Below are 19,693 nucleotides of genomic sequence, written 5' to 3'. Positions count from 1 at the left end.
AAGGGGGCAGCCGTTCTCCTGGAGAACTCGAATAAGCTGACAGAATGGGACATTTTGACTACAGTGAGGACTGTGACAGAGGATCCATCCTGCAGAATCAGTATGAGGAGACTGTCTCGGGTGCACAAGGACATGCCAATATCAGCCAGAGAGCTGGCTGTCTTCTGGTGCGATTACGTCCTGAGGAACAAGGGAGCTGCCCACCCCCATGCAACATATGTATGTGTTCATCTTCGTAAGCTTTGTCTTTACTCAACTTGGTCTTTGCTTGGAAGCCTGTGGAGAGCATTCCACAGCACATTCAAGGAAAAGATAATGTGAATTATATTCATACTCTGTATTGCTCCAGAAGGTATCAAAAAATATTTGTTCTAACAATATATGTGTGACTGTTTAGTGAAACTGTATCATGATGGTTAAGATTCAACTGAGTACACTGACATTAACGAATGTTAAAAAATGTACACAATTACTGTAGTTTCAATTTTATTTTAGAATCTTTTTTACAATGTTCCTTGTATATGTTCTGGAAATAAACTTGATGATCTTTGCATTCAAGAAAACACAACTAGAGTGAACCTGTTGAATAAATGGGAGAAATATTCTCTCTGGAATCATACGATCACATATGTAAGCCACTTGTAAACCACAACCACAAAAAACATTTTACAAATTAAATATTACTCTATTGATATTACAGTAAGTACAATAAGAATGCAAGCAAAGTCCAAAGATTTTTGTGTCTTCTTTATATATCTTGCATATATGAAGAGCAATAAATTCCACATGGAATACTGACATATAGTGTGGGATTAATCCCACACTATATGTAATTAAAAAAAACAAGTTAACACACAAACTAGTAAATAAAGTTGTTGGGTTTTATTGCATATTTCACAAACAGGAACATGACCTCTGCGGTCTAGCCTCAGTCACTGCTAACTTCACCTTCACGGTCTTCTATTTATTTATTTCTTTCTTCCGTTTACCTAGTTTTTAATAGCAGCATTTTTAAATACTTTCATTCATATATAAAATAAAGATTAGTGTACAGATTTCACAAATAATAAACTTTAAAAAGTATGGAATAATGATAGCAGCAATACTAAAAAAAGAACATTACATAGTAATAAATAATTAGTAAAACATATACAAGTGGTTGCAGAACACTTAAAATAATGATGTTGGCTCTCTTTATATGAAAAGAATAACCTAAGTGCCATGCACTTCAAGCACTATACATAGAAATCTTAGACCTACTGTAGTTCTTTCGTCTGAACGTAGAGGTTTCCTATATATTGCCAAAGGCATTCAGAGGAAACCAAGTTCAGCCTACTTAATTTTACCACTTACTCCAATGTCCATGGGTTTAAGTCAGTGTGTAAGGTAACGTACTTCAACATGCTTTTTGGCTTTTGATACAAAAAGGCTGGGTGAAGAACTAACAAAACAGGATGAATATCACATCTATTAAAACCATGTGTTAAAATAAGTGGTTCAAATTCAAAGGTACAAAAGGTTTCAAGTTAGTTGATTTAAAAAAAAAAAAATCCTAATAAAGGGATCTGATAATTCCTTGATGCCAACAGAAATTAATCGGGCCAGCTTCACTGCTTAGTTTAGAAGTCACTTTGATATAACTGTGATGCGATATTCCAATTTCGTTATGAATGTAATACCAGGCCAAGGGGATTAACCTAAATTCTCAATTATGTGAACTCATTCTCCAAAGCAGACCGATGAGAACAACTGCTGGTTGATCAGAATTCAAAGAACATTAAGAGTGTTTCTAGACACTTCTCCTCCCCCTCTTTCTTTTTTGTAATCCTTCCTGTGCAAAATGTAAAATACAAAAATAAACTATTACAATATTATCAGAAATAAAAGTGACTGAGGTACCCTTATTAGTATGGTTTTAGAAAGACAAAGATTTCAGATATTCTGTACATGTATTATACTTAGACATTTGATTTTCAAAAATGATTTCTTTAAAAATACTGGTTTAGAGGCTGTATATCACATATTCTACGCCATTCTTAATGTCTCAAACACATTTTCACTCTCAGTTTTTTGGTGGTTATTTCAAAGCAGATTTCATTATATAGTTGAAATATTCAAATTAGCAGTTGCACAGTCTTCACTGTTAAAACAGTTTGAAGAGATACATTTGTTTAGGATAAAGTGAACCAGGTCCTTCTGTGTGTGTTTCCATTTAAATCTTGATCAGGACTTGAATTTCTTTCAAATAACATGCTATGACATCCAACCCTAACGACACACCAGTAACGCATTAGATCTTTACGACGTATAAATCTTCAAATGCTTTTGGGAATAGGACTATTCCTATGTGCAAATCATTGTATAGAGTTTCAAACCTAAATCATGAGAAATGAAATACGGAAGCTGATACAGTAGTCTTTCCCTACTAGATTTAACACTACAGGTGCCAGAAAGGGTGCATATCTTTGACAAAACTGCCAAGATTGTGAGTCATGAACACAACAATCTGCTACTAACGTAGTTATATTTGTGGCAGTGTCATTTGGGCAGCTGATGTGTTGTGTCCGTAGGTCCCTAAAGGCTAACCATTGCCAGGTTGTCAGGACAAAATCTGCACTCTGGGTAATTAAAAATACTTTCTCTTTTCCTGAATGCACTTCACTCAAAAAGCCACTGAGAGAAAACACAACAGTGACCTCGAAGCTGACAACTGGTCTGAAGCCTGAAGTTTATAAGACACCCTAGAATAGCAACACAGGATATAGAAAAATACTGTGATCTGGCACCAAGGGAAAATACAGACATAATACGATTAGCCATTGTTGTGTAGTTTCCGTGTCAATAGCTTCAGCACACACAGTATGTCCATCTCATGACACAGCCAAAATCCAAAACCAAGCCTGCGGACATGGCCTCTGCTTCATGTGGTCAACAGGTAGAGTGTGGCTTGGTTTTTTGCAGCTAAGCAGCTTGAATTTGCCGATTCACAATCAAGGTATGACTAGAACTCAAATACTTCAGTGGCTTTGCTGGCACAGGCAGGAGTTTGGAGAAAGGGCCATCTTCTCTGTTGTTGTTAGTGAAACTTCACTTATACACACACAGTCCCCCCAAACCTCACAAAGAATAAATGACTCTTTGGAAGCGTTTAAGGTTTGAATCTTCGGCAGCCTTGTTGCCGCTTTCCCGGTGACGGGGCTCCAAGTCTCCCTCTCGCTGATGTCCCACTCCATGCTGCTGCCCTGGAAGCCTCTAGACTCTGCTCCTTCACTGGAAGGCTGGGTCACTCCTCGTGTCTAACTGTAGCTTTGCTAAGAGGCCTCACTCCACCGCAAAGCCGCAGGTCTCCTCCACCGCGGTCAGGAGCTTCTCATAGAGCTTCTCATAGGACTCATATGGCGGGATGTCGATGCGGTTGAAGCTGAGGAGACAGTGGGGGGCGCACCTTTAGAGCACACGCACCTGGGCGTCTATACTAGCTTAAAAACAGTTTATGTGGAGCTACTGAGCCAATATCATGACACACAATCAAACAGACAGGAGATGTTCAGATGCAATCAAGTCTCAGAAAACACTAGTGTATACACTAGCTGATCAGAAAGCTCTGGGATATCAGGAATTAATTGCTTTGTGAGAAACAAACGCTGTTGCTGAACACAAAGGATCAATAAACAATGGAATTAAGAGCTATAATTGCATTACTTTCTTACCAGGTGTGGGCTTTGGGCAGATTATCCGTGTTGGCATCTATTAAGTGGATAGTGAACAATCTTGGTCCTGCTGAACCTGTAGAACCTTACAAACATACATTCTAGTTAACACTGAACCCCAAATCTATTCTGACTTATTTATCATGACAATTAATCATGCAAATGCAAGCAGCCAAACTCGAGCCATTCCAGAGGAAGCTGCATAAATATCGGTCAGTATTTAATTCAGGAAATTTCACAAACAACCCTGAAATAAGAACAGGACTCAAAGGGGTTTTAAAGGGACTGATTCATGCATTGAGTGTGGTGGATGTTAAAACTGAACACAGAGGACTCCCATAGGCATACATATTCAGTGCTACACAATATGCATCAGTGTAGTGTACCACAATTGGGACTGTAACTCAGAAGATGTGTGATGTTTGATTCCTAAGTGGGGCATTGCAGTTGTGCCCTTGAACAGTGTACCTAACCATACTTCAGTAAATATGCAGCCCATTCTCCATACGGGCCACTTCCTAATAGGTTCCATTTTGAGATAATTCTGAGGCTCAGCGTATTCGATAACCACCTTGCAGTGCTTTGAACCCCTGCAGGGGCACGCGCGTGGAGCCTGTGACAAACTGCAGCAGTCGCCCTCTCCTCTCCTCGTCGAAGGACTCCACCGCCTGCCAGAACCACTTGACGATGTTGCTGTCGGCCACACAGTGCTTCAGTCTGGTGTTGGATTTCCAGTCGTTCAGATCGATCTTCCCCAGGCCCCCGATGATCAGCTGCAATGACACAGAACAGGGAGGGAACACTGAAATTGTGCTGAACTAAAATTTATGTGCATTCATGTCCACTTCTTATTTGGTGGACAGATAGTCCCAAAGATACGGTGTGGAAAAGATGCTAAGAAAATGTAACCTTGTTGTAAAAGCACCATACTCTCATTTGCTAGCTAGTTGGTGATAAGTGGTCAGTTAGCTTTAGGTTAGCTGGCTGGTGACTGACTAAGGTCCATCAACAGTTCACCGTATTTACATTAGGAAGCCTTCAGTGACAAGGTTTTACTCAGTCAACAGTACCGAATACTGTTATTTTAAACACAAGAAAATTTTGTCACAGGCACACTAGAGAGACAATTTATTAGTTAGTGGTAACCATTCTTCACAACAGTGTTCTGCACAATTATTACAGCATAAATATTACTATTGTACTATAATTAATGCTTTCTCCTGTCTTTTTCCCCCACAAGTATTTTTCTTGTAATATTGCATCAACTCCCCAGTGGAACATTTCCAAAGTTACCATCATCAGCATAATGCATCATATACAGGTGCAGAATGCCAATACCTCATCAATATTAAACAAACTGAATGGCTTGTATCAACATCCATCTGATGAAAAAGACTACAGTTTCATAAACCTTTAGGTGTGAGATCATGGCATTTACCTCCAGCTCCTTGTGATCGAACGGCTTCAGCAGATGCTGTGGAATTAACTCATTGAAGCCTTTTTGCAGGGCCAGGAACTGAGCTTCGATTCCTCTCATAAACCTCCAGTTGACATACAGCCTGAAACACAGAGTCAAGTCTTCAGAACAAAGCGCAGCATGGCCGTTCTGGCTAACTGACCCATGTGACCTACACCCGGGGAGCCCATGTGACCTACACCCGGGGAGCCCATGTGACCTACACCCGGGGAACCCATGTGACCTACACCCGGGGAGCCCTGCCGGAAGTGTGCTGCGTTTCATTAGTGTCCGTGCGCCATTTTACATTGAATGTCCAATGACTCACCTACACTTTACTTCATTTTATGAATCGATGAATCATGGCACATACATGTATATTTACGACACATTTATTATCCATTATAATCCACAAACCCTTACCAAGAAACATGGTTGGTCTAATATATATATGCCTACTGCAAGCTGATGAGTGTCTTAGGTACACCTGCAGTTGGGAATATCTGGGCATCTTACAATCCTGTATTTCCTGTGTGGCTTACCTTACATATTCTTTTTTGTTCTCCTCTGTGACTGGGATATTCCTGCCGTTTGGCTTCAGTTCATGCTGGAGAAATTTTCCAAATGAATTGTGCTCTACGCAAAACGTGTGATCCAGAACAGGCGTAATGTCGTTCTCTCTGCAGAAAAGAATAAATCATTAAGGCTGTTATTTCGGCTGAACGTGCAAACAATGTCCATGTCCGTTATCTTTCATTCCTAACGACCCAATTCCACTCATGAATGAGTGAGCTTTCCTCGTTTTATTGATTGGTGGGCTGAGGATCTTTATCAGACAGGCTCAGGAGATGCAGGACTCACAGGATCCAGACCAGGCTCTTGTGCAGTTCAGGGTCGACCGTTTCCAGGTCAGACAGCTGAATGGGCTTCCCCAGGAGCTGCTTGTAGAAAGGCAGGGTGAAGCCCCCGTTGATGTAGTGTCCGTGGAACACAGCCAGACCCATGATCCGTCCCACAAAGTGGAAATAAGACAGGTGATCCTGTAACAAATGTAATAATTATTAGTGCTCATTGCATTCCAGTGGAGATACACATACAATAATCATTAGTGCCCACTGCATTCCTGCAAAGATACACTATTATTTCCAACTAATGTTTATAGCCAACCTGCCAACACTGTCAAATAATCATTTGGAGTTCAGTTGTGTTTTATCCAATTCACAGCAAAAATACTTGCAATAACATAGTGCTTTAAAAAAAGAATTTCACAAAACCATTGTCAGAATAGCAACACAGAATAGCATTAACAGTACAATTTATCCTAATTAATCTAGTACATGAGCATGCAAAACTGACATCCATGGGACCCAGGCTAAGATGTCATACATCTTCTGAAACCCTCAGTTCCCCAAAGAATGGTTAAAAAACACTACCTCGTCTCTTGGCACAGTAAAACTTTCAACTGCAATTTACATGCTTCATTCCTTACAAGTTAGACCATTACAAGTAAAAGTCAACAAACGAGAGCAACAATACAATTCACATCTGGATATGGAGCAGGTAAGGCCTAGATGGGCAAGTCAAACAGAGAGCAGAGCTCAGAGAATGACCACAGGAAACAATGGGCATTTAGCCAGAGAAATGTACAGTGCATATAGAGCTGAGGAACAGCTAGAGGAAATAAACACAAATATGCGAGAGTATGGGACTCACAAATCAGGAGGGAGGAATTTCCTTTCTCAGCTATGACATAAAGCACCACAGCTTAACTACTGGTTGGCCTAACGCAGCTAAATGTACCACCTAATTACATCTACACTTGCCATGTCACCATACAAAGATATTAAAATAAAATTTACTATTTAATTTCTCACACAATATCACACATTTCTCATGTGGCAATGGACAATAGTTCAATTTTTTTTCCATATATCAGATTAATAGGGCTCTGCATGTGTATACTTTTGAAGTGACTGGTTGGCAGTGTATGTCAAATACAGATCACATTTCTATGCTGCCCCTTTTCTGTTATTTGTAATAGAAAAGACATCTACAATCATAAGAGACATCTCAAGAACACAAGAATACCATAAAGATTAGACTTGTAATGTCTTTAACCAGAATAAACGTGGTTAAAAGTTACACAATTTGGCTTCTAAAAGTCAGTGGGTACCAGCTGAGTACATCTCATGGCAATCGACGACTTAAGCATCTAATGAATCTCTGGTCCTCAAATGAAGGGCTTCTGTTTTTCACCCACGAGCAATTTCAAAACAAAAGATGACAAAGCCTTGTCAGCACAGGCTGCTAAACTGTGGAGTTCACTATTAAAGGAATATAAGAGCGGCACAAATAATATCTACATTAACGTAAGTATGTACCATTGACACAGCAAGAGTAGCCATGATTAGGAGCTTCAACAAAATGAGAAAAACATAGCATTGTTAATACGACCCGACAGACAGACTTTTGTCTAGTATCATATCCTATCATATCTGCGTATCATAACCTCAGAATGCATGATTAGCATGCAAACAGTGCACAGGTCGGCACATATGCTGCAGATGTTTCTCTTTCTCTGGGGGTTTTCAAAAATTAAACTGAAGCACATTCTAGATTTTAGCATTTTAATGACGAATGCCTTCTCCAAGTCACGACAAAGCACCTGCATTCAGACTAAACGATGTGAGCGGAATACTTCAACCCTACTAATATTATAAAAAAGCAGGAGCCCTTTAAAAAATAAGCTGGATGAATAAAGGACAAATCCTGTATGCAAGCAGGTCCGTGATACTCACAGGATTGATAGAAGAGTCAGGATTGATTTGTAAAGTGTAGATGTTATCGGTGGAATACTGGAAGAGGCCATAGTACGGATTTAGCATCTCATGGCAGAGGAGATACAACCATTCCCTAGATGAACAGAGAACATGAAACATTAAGCACGCTAGACAATAACACATGGGGACCCTGCCAGGATGCTAAAGGTCACAGGAGCCTGAATAATGTATCTGTCACGTACGGAGGCCCGTGGCATTTTTCTTCTCCGCACGGGCGTTTAAGTATGACTTGCCTCGCCACTCCTCCGTAATCTAGTCCCTCCTCTCCGCGGAACTTCACCATCAGCCTCTTCTTCAGGTCTTTGGGCCTCATCTTCATTATCTGCCTGTAGGACTCCTGACAGAATGACAGTCAGAGAGATAAGGAAACCGAGCCTGGAAGGCGCATGGAATGTAAGTAAAGCCAGTAGGATCCATTACACCGCACACCGCTGGAGACTCTGCTGAGATACAGCTAGCCAGACCTAAGTAATGAGCTCAAACAGCTGCTCCTTCTCGGTCCCTGTGAATTGCGCAATGCCGTGATTAATCTTACAGTTTTCTCACACTCTTGTATAATAAACAGTGTCACTCAGTAGATACAAATGGGGAATACAAGCCTACGAAAAGACAGAGAAAAAATTCTTAATAAAACAGCAGGTGCTAAGGAGATGTAGCCATCTGGGTATTGATGAAATCTGCTGTGCAATACTGACCTCTACTGGTAGCACTGAAGTGCAGCAAGGAATGAATCCAAGGACTGAGTAACTTGGGGAGGAAATCCCCTTTAAAGAGTGGTACAGTGCTATAGAGAGGCATGTGAGGAGAGGCAGGAGACTCGGGAACAAGGGATGGAAAGAGAGGTACAGAAAGAGTGACAAAGAAACAGGACTGAGTAAAAGAGGGAAGGGGGTTTTAATGTGTGGGGGAGGAGGAGGTTCAGGAGGCAGTGCGACAGGGGAAACTAAAGGAGGTGCATGTGCAGGAGGTGCGTCTGCAGAAGCCCACCTCGAAGATCTCTTCGCGTGACACCTCGATGCGGCAGTGCCCGGCCTGGGGCTGCTGGAGGGAGAGCTCGTGCCTGAGGAGCTTCAGTTTCTGCACCAAGTCCCTCTCATATCGCACGGGCACCTCCCCCTCGCCTCCACTCCCCTCCTCCACCGGCACCTCCGTCTGCCCCAGCAGGCCCTGGCTCGACTCCTTAACCTGAGAGTGCTGACTGTGACACAGCACGCACACGCACATGCAGTCACGCACATACATATACACAGACACACACACACACACACACACACACACACACACACACACACACGCATACACACGCATGCAGGTTACTCCTTCCATTATCAGGGCACTCTGTCTCAATTGATTCAAAAATCAAAAAAAACTTACAGAGAAAAAAATCACATCAAATAAAGAAGAACAGCCATTTCATTGAATCAGTTACTAGGAGAGTTAAGATGAAAGGGTGGAGCATGATCAGGCTGAGTAAGGATCAAACGCATGGAGGAGCATGAGAGCTGCGAGCACGGCCCCGCCTCCCCAGCATAACCGCCTCTCTGCCACGCCGCGGCGAGCTCCCTGATCCACAGCCCCTCTCTCCCTGCCGGGCCTACACTGGTGAGCTCTCCCAGGTGTGATTACCTCATTATGTGATGCAACCGGGGGTCGGTGAACTGTGTTGTTCTGTTATTGTGGTCGACAAAATAAATCCTTCCTGACACTGTGCTCCTGACCTCCCAGCCCGGGGGCAGAGGTCCTAGATCTTCACAGCTCACACTGTTGAGGTCCCTGAAGGAGGAACAGCATTGAGGCGCTACACTGCAGCTGCTCCTGGAGCGCGGGGCCCTAAAGGTGGGAGTATACTTGATAAGGAGACGAGCTCGGCCGGAACCGAACAGCAGCCGAACACCGCCTCAGACAAACGTGTGTGCTCTTTGAGGCTCGGAACTGTTCATTCAGTGACACTCCACACCAGTGAGGGGGGCGGGTGCAGATTCAGATACTGGGGGTTGTGATAAACCACGGGAAAAACAGAAGTGAAGCCGCCCCAAGCACAGAAAACAACTATGGCTGTGGTAAGGTATGAGAAACTTTGACAGATGGATGTCAGTGATTTCAAAGTTGCTTTAGTTTTAAATTCAGTTTAGTTCAGTTTTTAGTAGCAAAAAAAGAACAGAAGAAAGAGGAGATGGGGTATTCATCCACTCAATCAGACAGGGAGACAGGACGCAGCCAACACGGCCACCCACGTCATGTTTTAGACCGACTGCAAGCGACCTCCGCATTGACGTCGGTGTGCGGACACCTTGCCTGGGATGTGCTCACTGCGGTAGCCGAAGTCAACGCGGAGTTCAGTTTTCTCCACAAATGCGTTGTTTTACGTCATTTCGTCTGCACAAACTAGCCAAAGTTCGTTTCCACAGCAAGTATACTCCCAGCTTAAACCCCCATTCGTCAGCTTTAAGATCAGCTCTTTACAGGTCCCCCCCCCCACAAACTCAACACACATTATTAAAGTTAGTCAATCACATGTTATCAATCTAACAGAAAAGCATTGTTAAACCATAGAAAATCAGGGAGAAGAAAAGGGGAAATTCATCAGCTACAGAAATAAAATGTTCTCAGCTCATTTTAGGCCTTAACGTACCGTGGTATTCGTGGGTCATGCCAGGTGCTTACGCCGGTCTGAGTGTGCAGAAAATAAACCTGGCCCTGGACCGTTGTCCTTTGCTCTGATCAACGAAGAATAAAACAACTGTCACAACACTCAGGCAAGCAGCAGGTGACAAAGCAACTCAATACTATATTTGGAAATCTTTATTCAATTTTTTATTCAAAAAATTATATTTTATTGAATATTGGGTTGAGGACCTTCCACAGACCTGCCACAAATAAAGGCTAACATAAAGTTAGAACCCCATCTTTGTGAGTTTGACCTCAACTCCAACAACTTTTACATGTTTTTTTTTTTTTAGCAAAGTGGAGTAGAACATACTACCCTTTATGTTGTAAAGTTTCATTTTCTGCCAGCTCCACGTTTATATCTGGAGCAATGAAATAAAAGCCTAGAGCATCTGACAAAGCAGAAAGCAAAAACTTCTGACACACTTGGGTCCTTACACTGTGCTTGGCAGAAAGTCCCAGTAATGTAAGGTCCATATTTAAACACAGATTTCATGGCTTCTGTAATGTAAGCTTGTCAAGCTCAAAGGGCAGAACCTCAGCAGCCGGACCTGATAAGAAGGTGACTATTTCCAAGAACAAACATTTCATTCTGTTCAGCCAGTGTAAAGGCACATGCTTAATTTGTGTCCGTGCAGCCAGAGGTGTTTAAATGGCTTCAGCAAAAGGTGGAAGGCAGTGCTTCGCTTTTAGAACAGAACCTTCTCGGTCACGTGACTGTTTTTCTAGAAACAGCCGCTGCTCCCAACACGTGTGCCCTGAAGTGCAGAGCGCGTTCAGCAACGGACGGTGCGCATGAGACCACTCACCGTAACCTTCGGGGAGGTCGGGTGACTGGTGACCGTGCGGTCGGTTCTGAGGTGTGTGTGCATGGCCTCTGCCCTCCTGATTGCGGATCCGTTGTGCCTGGAGCCTCTGCTCCTGATTGGGCGATTCCAGGAAGCGGCAATTGCCCCCTCCGGCCGCCCCAGTGCTGTCTGTGTAGGGCAGGGGCTCCTCCATGTAGCAGCTGAGAGGTCTTCCGGGGCCAGAGTCTTCATACACTGGCCTAAAACACAGTCACAGCAAACCTACTGAGGTCATTCTCCAGACACAGAACAGCCATCTGTGGACTGTGATTTAAATAACAGTGTTACAATGAAATGATTCAGTGAACGACTCTTTATCATTTTGAACTTTAATAAAACAGTCGGTCATTGTGGTGGCAGTAGCCAGCAGGGGGAGGCATTTAGTTAAAGTTCCGCTGAAACTGGAGGCAGAAAAGGCATGGCCGCATTTGGCAGCTCACACTCACCCTTCATTTTCTAACAGTCCTCTGCAGTCCACAACAGGTCCCCCACTTCCTATCCGGTCCCGGGTCTGTAAGCTCACTGCCATTCGCAAAGGAGATTTGAAACACTTTGGTCACAAGGGGAGAGAAGTACTTTGGGGCAGGGATTTGTTTTTCATGGATTACTGTATTTAACACCTCATTGTTCCACATCACCTGAGGTGTACACACGCTCAGCAGTAGGTCCTTACCTACTATTTGGCCGCGTACTGCATCGCTGTCAGTGGGGTTAAGTTTGCATAGATCCAACCGCTGATCTGGAAGGGAAATGACAAGTACGAGGTTTAAAACTCAATGCAAATGAATTTCCTACACAGTGCGAGTTCAGGGGAGGAATGAAAATGAACTGCACTGAATAAGGAGCTTACAAAAGAGCACCACCCCCCGTGTTTCTGCTACAAACACAGGCCTCCATTCACTCCAACCAAAAGGGCTTTGTTCTTAGATTTGAAAAACTGCAACACCTACTTAAATAGGATAGAGAGCAATGCGAAACATGTAAAACAGCATTTCCACCAAGTCCTGATTTGCTTGCTCCTTCAGGAAGAACAAAATGGAGATAACAGGAAGTAAGAACACACCGTCTGGTTTCACCACTACAAAATTACAACAGCATGGCCCAAAAAGCCCCATGACCCTCAAAGCATATTTACATACTGTGTCTGTGCACATTTCTATCTATTACAAATGATACGTCAGAATGGGTGCATTGAAAACTAGCATTGTACACATTTCATTGGAGGTTGAATCCAGTGCAATGCTTCAATAACTCATCACATTTGTAAACATGTTATCAGGTTTAAGTTCAGACAGGAACCCCGAGCGGTTCGGTGCCGAGCAGCCGGGCGGTACTCACAGCCGGTGTCTTTCAGCCGGCTGATGCCGTTGGACAGGAGTCGCACGCAGCCCAGGAACCCCGCCCCCTGCTTCTTGTGGATCTTCTTGTGATTCCAAATGCTGATGGTTATAGAGTCTGATTTCCCAATGTATCTGGAACAAGGAGACCAACGTTTCAATGGAAGACCCGCTTTTCATTTCCCCTGCTCTGTGTACACCAGTGACAGTGATGTGGGCATGCAGGTCGTGCGGGAAGCTCGCTCACAGGTCATAATGCTGGTTCCACTTGGGGTCCAATGTGCTCTTGACCGTGTCCGTGGAATGGCACTGTCCAGACCCGTCCACTACTACTTTGGCAAAAGGGTCAGGGAGCCCTGTGAGAGAGAACCACGCGAGCGTGAGTCAAACAGCGAGCGACACGCAGCCTCACAAACCATCCGCTGTTCACAGTGACTGGACCGCCACGCCGCCACATTTCAATAGCGCCTTTATGTGTGAGGCTCGCTGTCAAGGCTGCGGGTGGCCAAAGCGAGCCTTCCCAGAGAGACGCGGGACTGGCTGAGGGACCGGGACCGGGGACGGAGAGCGGTGAGAAACGCACGCGTGTGGAGCTGTGGTGACGCTAATCCACCGGAGGCCCTGACAGCTGCCTCTAAGAGCGGGCGGTTAGTCGCGCAGGGATGGCGTCCGGGCGTCCGGGCCACCGCTCCCCTCACTGCTCTCCGCCACCCGCACTCCAGAGGCCTGCAGGTGTACGTCAGCGCGGCCCGCAGCTGCTTGACAGCGAGGACGTTCATAAGGAGGCGGCACATCGATAAGGCCGGCTGACACGGTCCCACCTCGCTGGGATCACCCAGCCGCCAGCTCGCCTCCATTACCGCCAGACACCGCCCGTGAGTTATCTCTGAGCCGCGCAGTGGCTATTCCTAATCACTGATTTTCCATGGCATTAGCCATAAGCTATGAATGGAATTACACTCAGATACCAGTCCATGTCAATTTAGCACTTCTTAATGTTTTGCAACAACCAACTTTTGTGGGTAATGGTCATTCAGTAAATTCATTACAAATTCGGAATGTAGCATTTATTGTAATTCATCCAGGAGGTCAACACCTGAAATTTTACATTTCAGAATCCATGCAAAACTGAGGGGGTCTTTATGGACATCTGCATACAAATATGGAAAAACATTTGCATCATTTGTGACCTCAGATATGAATAGCCGCTCTGAAATCCATACAGTGGGACTCCAATATAACAGGAAACTCGGAAGATATACTTACGGAAGAAGTCCTTCTTTGCCAGATTCTTGGCACATAACACTGAAGAGAAACAGAGAGATATGGTTACTGCCCCAGTCAACTTTTAAATGACATATTTGTTGATTTTCATAAGCTTTCAATAGCTTTCAATCACACCTACCCATTCAAAAGCCTGACAAAGTTTACACTGGGTGGAAATATGTTTGGCTGCTCCTGCCTATACAATAAAAATAGCCTGGTTTATAGTGCTAATGAAAGTGTGTGTACTTTGGACTCTTTAACAGCACTGCAATTGCAATCTGTTGTGCTTTTATAGGGTTTTTCATTTGGCCTGTGAGACATATTGAGATCTCCTTACTCCTATTCGATAACCCTAACCTGCTGTTACTTTTCTTATTACATTGACATCCAGGTGCCTTATCACTGGGTGAAAGACCGTGATTCAGCGTAGGCTACAATGCAATAAACAGCCACGCTGCAGCGGTCAAAATAAACAATAATGAAATAATATTGAATCAGACGGTATAATTCCTTTCCTTCAGTCAGTCTTAGGAATTTAATTCCTCTGAAGTGCTCTCTGTGTTTCAAAGTGGCAAAACCACACAGAGAGTCAGAGCTAAGACTACAGAGCACAAAGCACTTTTCTCCTTCCCTCTGGTCTACAGAGGGACGGTTTAAACAGGGCTCATGGGAAGGTCTGCAGGCGTGGGCGGTGGCATGGCTGTGAAACCCAAGTGTGCCTAATGCCTCCATAACATTAGAGGACTTCCAGACGACTAAAGTCAGACACACTCTCACATTTAACAACAATCTGTCATGGGTCTGTGGGCACATCTTAAGATTCTTTGGAGACTGGGAATCTTCAGCTTCACACATTACAGACTCCGACAGGATTCTTTTTTATTTGTCTCAGCTCTCCTCTTCCAATCAGAAACTCACACAAAGAAGAGAAAGAGGAAGACGGCACTGTGTAAACCAAACGGGCAGTGGAGCAGCGGGGGCAGCAGCAACAGCTTTTGGCCGTGTGCAAAGGTGCGTGCTAAAACAGCCGAAAAGACACGTTCTCCATCGTCATCGGCACATATTCTACTGGAGCCTTGTCACTGCCGGTGCGCTGATTTCAGACAAAGACATCGCACCTCCTAGCTATCGAGACGAGAGTGTAGAATTATAAGCTGAAATGTTGGCCATCACTAAACGTTTGGTTTCGTCAGAATGAAACAAGACCAGAAAAAGACCGTATTAAGACAGCGCTAACTGAGTTTGTGACCATCTCATTGTGTGTCACGACAGGGGTGCGCACCAACCGGGGGAAGAATGGCATGATTTTACTTCAACTTGCAAGACTGTGAAATTGTTTAAAATAACGGCTAGTGTAAGGTCAGCATAACTGTTCCCCCAGACTGAGACCCCCATGTGTGAGACAGCCACTTCTACCAATTCAGCCACTCAGACACATAACTCAGTTTCTTTCATCACACCATTTGCTCCTGTATGCAGGAGAACTGCCTGATCACACCTGCCCCATGTAACAAGGGAGAACGTTTCAAATCTGTGAGGCAGCGGCCAACACCTGATGTTGGAATAATGAAAGGCTGTCAAAGCACCCAGATTTTTTCAGTCAGCACCCACTGGCGTGATTCTACATAAAAACACTAGTAATGATCTGAGTTACTGATGGGTAACTGCAAAGATGATGTCTACCACTCACACTACCACACTGTTAATTGCTTGTGAATTGCTTGCTAATGCAATTGATTGTGAAACTGAAAATTACAAAAACAAATAATATCCAAATGAAACAGAAAATGCTAAGCTTAAAAAAAGGTTTAGTATGGTACCAGAGTGGCATTTAATGGATCGGCTGGTCTTGGTGGTGAACAGACTCAGCCGAAACCTGCTGATCTCATGGCTGAAGCCAGCAAACCACAGAGCAGAAGGTATTGATTGAAGCAGCACAAAAATAAACCCAGAGGGCTGTTTTGGTGCAGCCCTGTCTGAAGGGTCTTTATCTGACACACGTTTTGGGCCACAGAAAACACACAGAAACAACGGCTTCTGCTCTTCTCCAGTATCTTATTCGTGGCACAAAAACAAGGGGCTCATCTATCTTGCTCGTTTGCTCCTCCTTGGAGTCTTGCATGTAGAATTATATCGGAGACTTGCAGAAACAAAACAACAGCTATATCTGCTGCTGTTGGAGAAGGGAAGCCTAATATTATGAGCTGAAACCCCAGTGCGGTATCAAAGGGAGCGCCTCACCGCAGTCTTTTATTAGCGCTCAGATGCAGCTCCCAGCAACAATAAGATTCAGAACGTTCTCTCCACCTACCGCGCGCACCAGTCTAGCAAATTAAAGCTGACATCCGCAGAGTATAATGAGAACACCAGCGATTTAAGTGTGAAACAGCCTTCCAGAAATCGAGACGGGGGAAAAACGCAGACTTCCACCGTTACGTAAGACCGCCGCCTTCTTCTTTAGACACCGCGATTAATGTACGCAGGTGTTAGGGTTTCACACTAATTAAGAGTGGCGCATGGCGTGGGCGTGAATCGATTCGGAGGCGCGCCTGCGCTTGATTAATAGGGTGGGGGGGGAGGAGTGGAGCGATCCGATGTGATGCACTGCCCTTTTTCACACGAACGGCTCACTCTCTGTGACATAACGTGCTCAGCGGCACGGCAAACCCTGGGCTCGCGCCCCTCAGAACACACCCACGCCGCAGACAAGCGCTCGCTGCAGTCCTGGGACATTTTTGCGCATGCCGGCACACAGGGCAATAAAAAAAAGAACACAAATGAAATAAGAGCCGAACGGGAGATGACGGATTCCAGCTGTAAATTACGGAGGCGTGGCTTTTCTGACAGCCGGCAGTCGGGCAGGGCCCTGCTCAGGGGCCGCGGCGACCAATGGGAGCGCGGATGTGGAGCGGCGCTCCCTGGGCGAGGAGCCGCAAATGAAGCAAGTCCTGGTGACGTCGGCGTCGGCGGGGGAGGACGCCGCATCGACTCCGCGGCTGGTAGTGTCGTCTCCACCGCCGCGCCCGCGCAACAATGGAGCTCAGAGCCGGGGAAGCCGTGACATCACCAAAATGATCTCCCCCATAGACTTATTCATCTTCGGCTGCATTGTTTGATTAGCCCTGCAGAGATTCTCTCAACGTGTTCCCATTTCTGCCTTTAGTGAATCATGCAAAACCACACAAATGTGATGTAAGCATAATTTTACTCTGCTTATCAATAAGGAGGATAAAGAAGTGTAAAAACTTCACCTCCTAGACAGTTATAGAGAGATTACAAAGGAGTAAGTGCTCACTCCTTTTAGGAAACCACAGCCATCATCTTGACCACATTCTAATGACGCAGACGCAGCCTTTAAAATGCAATTGCATCACAGCATACTGAATTAAAAACAATTCCACTCTTAAGAGACAGTTGACTCATGTATAAGAGTGGAAGAAAAGGTGCAAATTGAAGAGACACCACTAGCTCCTCATTTCCTGCACATTTTCACTGAGGACTTGAAGCAACTGCACCTTCCTCTTGTGAAAAATTAAATCACGCTATTTATTAGCTGCCCAAGTTACTGAATTATTCATGTCTCCATTCCAAAAATAATTTCAGAGCATTTTTAATTAGTATGAGCAGAGCTAAATGGAGAGCCATGTTGAGTCAAAGAAAAATATGCAGAGGTTAGCATGTACAATCTGAATGCAACTCTAGACTGTTGAGTAAAATACATTTTAAATGTTATTGTTTGCACGGACAATAGAAGCCTAGAGGAATACATTTCCATTTTTAAATGTCAGTCCAAGTGCATTTTTTCAGAGAAGCAGAATAAGGATGTGAGAAATGTAATTTCCTATAACTGCCATTTCACACTGCACAAAGACATGTTCAGTCATTTTGTACACTATAGACAATGGGTGAGTGATATTCTTAAAGTATAACGGAATGCTATATTTAATTTATGCTATGTTGCCGTGTTTCTTACAGCTTCATTACAACTGCATCCGTATTATTTTACTCCAAAGATATTTGAAAGCACTATGTAAAGACCAATCTTTTTGTTCTAATGTGCACAAGCAGGGCTCAAAATTGCAACTGTTTTGGCTGCATACGTATGTGCACAGCCTCAAGTAACTGCCCAGGTGCAACTGATATAGTTACAGTTTTTAGGAATGAAAGACAGTGTTGGAGACCCATTGGTTCTCCCACAGTTCTCAATTTGGGGTCTTTGGGGGGGCGAGTGGGGGGGGGGAATCTCCCCCAATGTTCTTTTTTTATGGTGGGTGCAAAGCCAGTCATGCAAAACAAGTCATGCAAATTGACAATTTCTTTATGCATGTCTTCAACAATACCACAATGTCAAGAGTGACATATGTACTATCTTAAATAATGTTATGCCGCCATTCCAAACGTTTTGAATTTGGGAGCAGCAGTTTAGCCTATTGGTACTTTCAACTTCAAAAAAAACTCAAAGGTCCCCCTTCCAAAAGCTGCATGCCTCCCTCTACTGAAAATATTAAGGAAAATGTTCCTCCTCCTGTCCCATTATACCTAATCTCTCGGGCCTGCATCTCCGCCCATGGTGTCTCATAACATTTTTCAATGCTGACAATACTCTGCTTTTCCTCTGTTGCAGTGGGAGAGCTTAGTCAGAGCTCTTCCTGCATGAACAGTGTAAATAACTGATTCAGCTTCTCTCTCCATGCAGCGCCAGGGAGATGGACATCTAGATTCTTTGTATAGGACAGCCAAAAAATCTGCCCCTTCCTCACCACCTGCTCTACACAGCTCTTAGTTCAGGTTCTGCTACGCTCACACTTGGACTATTGCAATTCCGTTCTCGCCAGTCTCTCTACAGTTGCCAGATTTATAATCAGCCGAAACAGCAGACAACATGCACATCTGGAAGCTTTATCGCAAACAAGGTGGGAAGCTGTGGAGACAAAATGCTGACCAGGGGGGAGGAGGGGGTGGGGGACAGTAGGGACCAATGGCGGTCCAGAGGCAGGGAGGTATAGCGATCGAATGAACAGATATCACAGACTGGGGGATGGTTGAGATGTCCCCCATCTCAACCAAGCTCTATTACAGTACAATCACTTACTCAGACCCATCATTATACTGTCCAGTCGGGACCACAAACCGGATTCGGACAAATGTGTACAAGTAATCTGAAAACTGAACACTCAAAAACAGGCAACTGGCAAGTCACTCAGCTTGCACCACTACAGCCCTGCCACTAATACAGAATGAAGCCATAGAACGTCAGTTTCCTCAAGTGTGCTAACATCACACACCTCCTCAGATCACTTCATTGGCTGCATGCTAGCCAGTCCATCCCCACCCCAAAGCACCATCTCCTTTTTCACTATTTCAGGCTATGGTACTTTTATGTTTTCAGGTTATAGCCTATTTTATGGTTTTATGTTCTTCTTAGTTTCTTTATTGCTTGCATTATTGCTTTAGTGATGTTGCCTCTTCACTCACTGCTCTGGGAGTGTTGTTCTACTGCTCATGTTAATGCACTTTAGTTTTGCCTATATTGTAAGTCACTCTTGATAACAGCATCTGATCAATTAAT

At 44.1% G+C, this 19,693-nt stretch overlaps 1 protein-coding gene across 5 annotated transcripts in view; it reads right to left on the bottom strand.

Annotated features, from left to right (window-relative positions):
- Positions 1-860: 860 nt before the first annotated feature.
- The window catches only part of smurf1 (SMAD specific E3 ubiquitin protein ligase 1), a 36,948-nt gene continuing 18,115 nt past the window's right edge, over positions 861-19,693 (bottom strand). Inside the window, exons 2-18 of one of the 5 annotated variants that reach the window (XM_035404551.1) lie at positions 14,125-14,163; positions 13,106-13,214; positions 12,860-12,993; positions 12,195-12,260; positions 11,968-12,043; positions 11,483-11,721; positions 10,639-10,723; positions 9,633-9,836; positions 8,994-9,204; positions 8,240-8,343; positions 7,965-8,079; positions 6,028-6,206; positions 5,709-5,846; positions 5,149-5,269; positions 4,282-4,483; positions 3,711-3,786; positions 861-3,421 (exon numbers count right to left, since the gene is read on the bottom strand). In XM_035404551.1, the coding sequence (XP_035260442.1) occupies positions 3,322-3,421; positions 3,711-3,786; positions 4,282-4,483; positions 5,149-5,269; positions 5,709-5,846; positions 6,028-6,206; positions 7,965-8,079; positions 8,240-8,343; positions 8,994-9,204; positions 9,633-9,836; positions 10,639-10,723; positions 11,483-11,721; positions 11,968-12,043; positions 12,195-12,260; positions 12,860-12,993; positions 13,106-13,214; positions 14,125-14,163 (2,198 nt within the window). In that variant the 3' untranslated portion in view covers positions 861-3,321. Of the gene's footprint in view, positions 3,422-3,710; positions 3,796-4,281; positions 4,484-5,148; positions 5,270-5,708; positions 5,847-6,027; positions 6,207-7,964; positions 8,080-8,239; positions 8,344-8,993; positions 9,205-9,632; positions 9,837-10,638; positions 10,724-11,482; positions 11,722-11,967; positions 12,044-12,194; positions 12,261-12,859; positions 12,994-13,105; positions 13,215-14,124; positions 14,164-19,693 lie in introns of all 5 variants that reach the window. The other 4 variants (XM_035404550.1, XM_035404553.1, XM_035404552.1 and 1 more) reach the window with 4 other exon arrangements.

Source organism: Anguilla anguilla, chromosome 2, assembly GCF_013347855.1.
Source record: "Anguilla anguilla isolate fAngAng1 chromosome 2, fAngAng1.pri, whole genome shotgun sequence".
In the NCBI taxonomy this organism is placed as follows: domain Eukaryota; kingdom Metazoa; phylum Chordata; class Actinopteri; order Anguilliformes; family Anguillidae; genus Anguilla; species Anguilla anguilla.
Note: the sequence above shows the minus strand (reverse complement) of the source record. Positions and strands in the feature narration are given on the sequence as shown.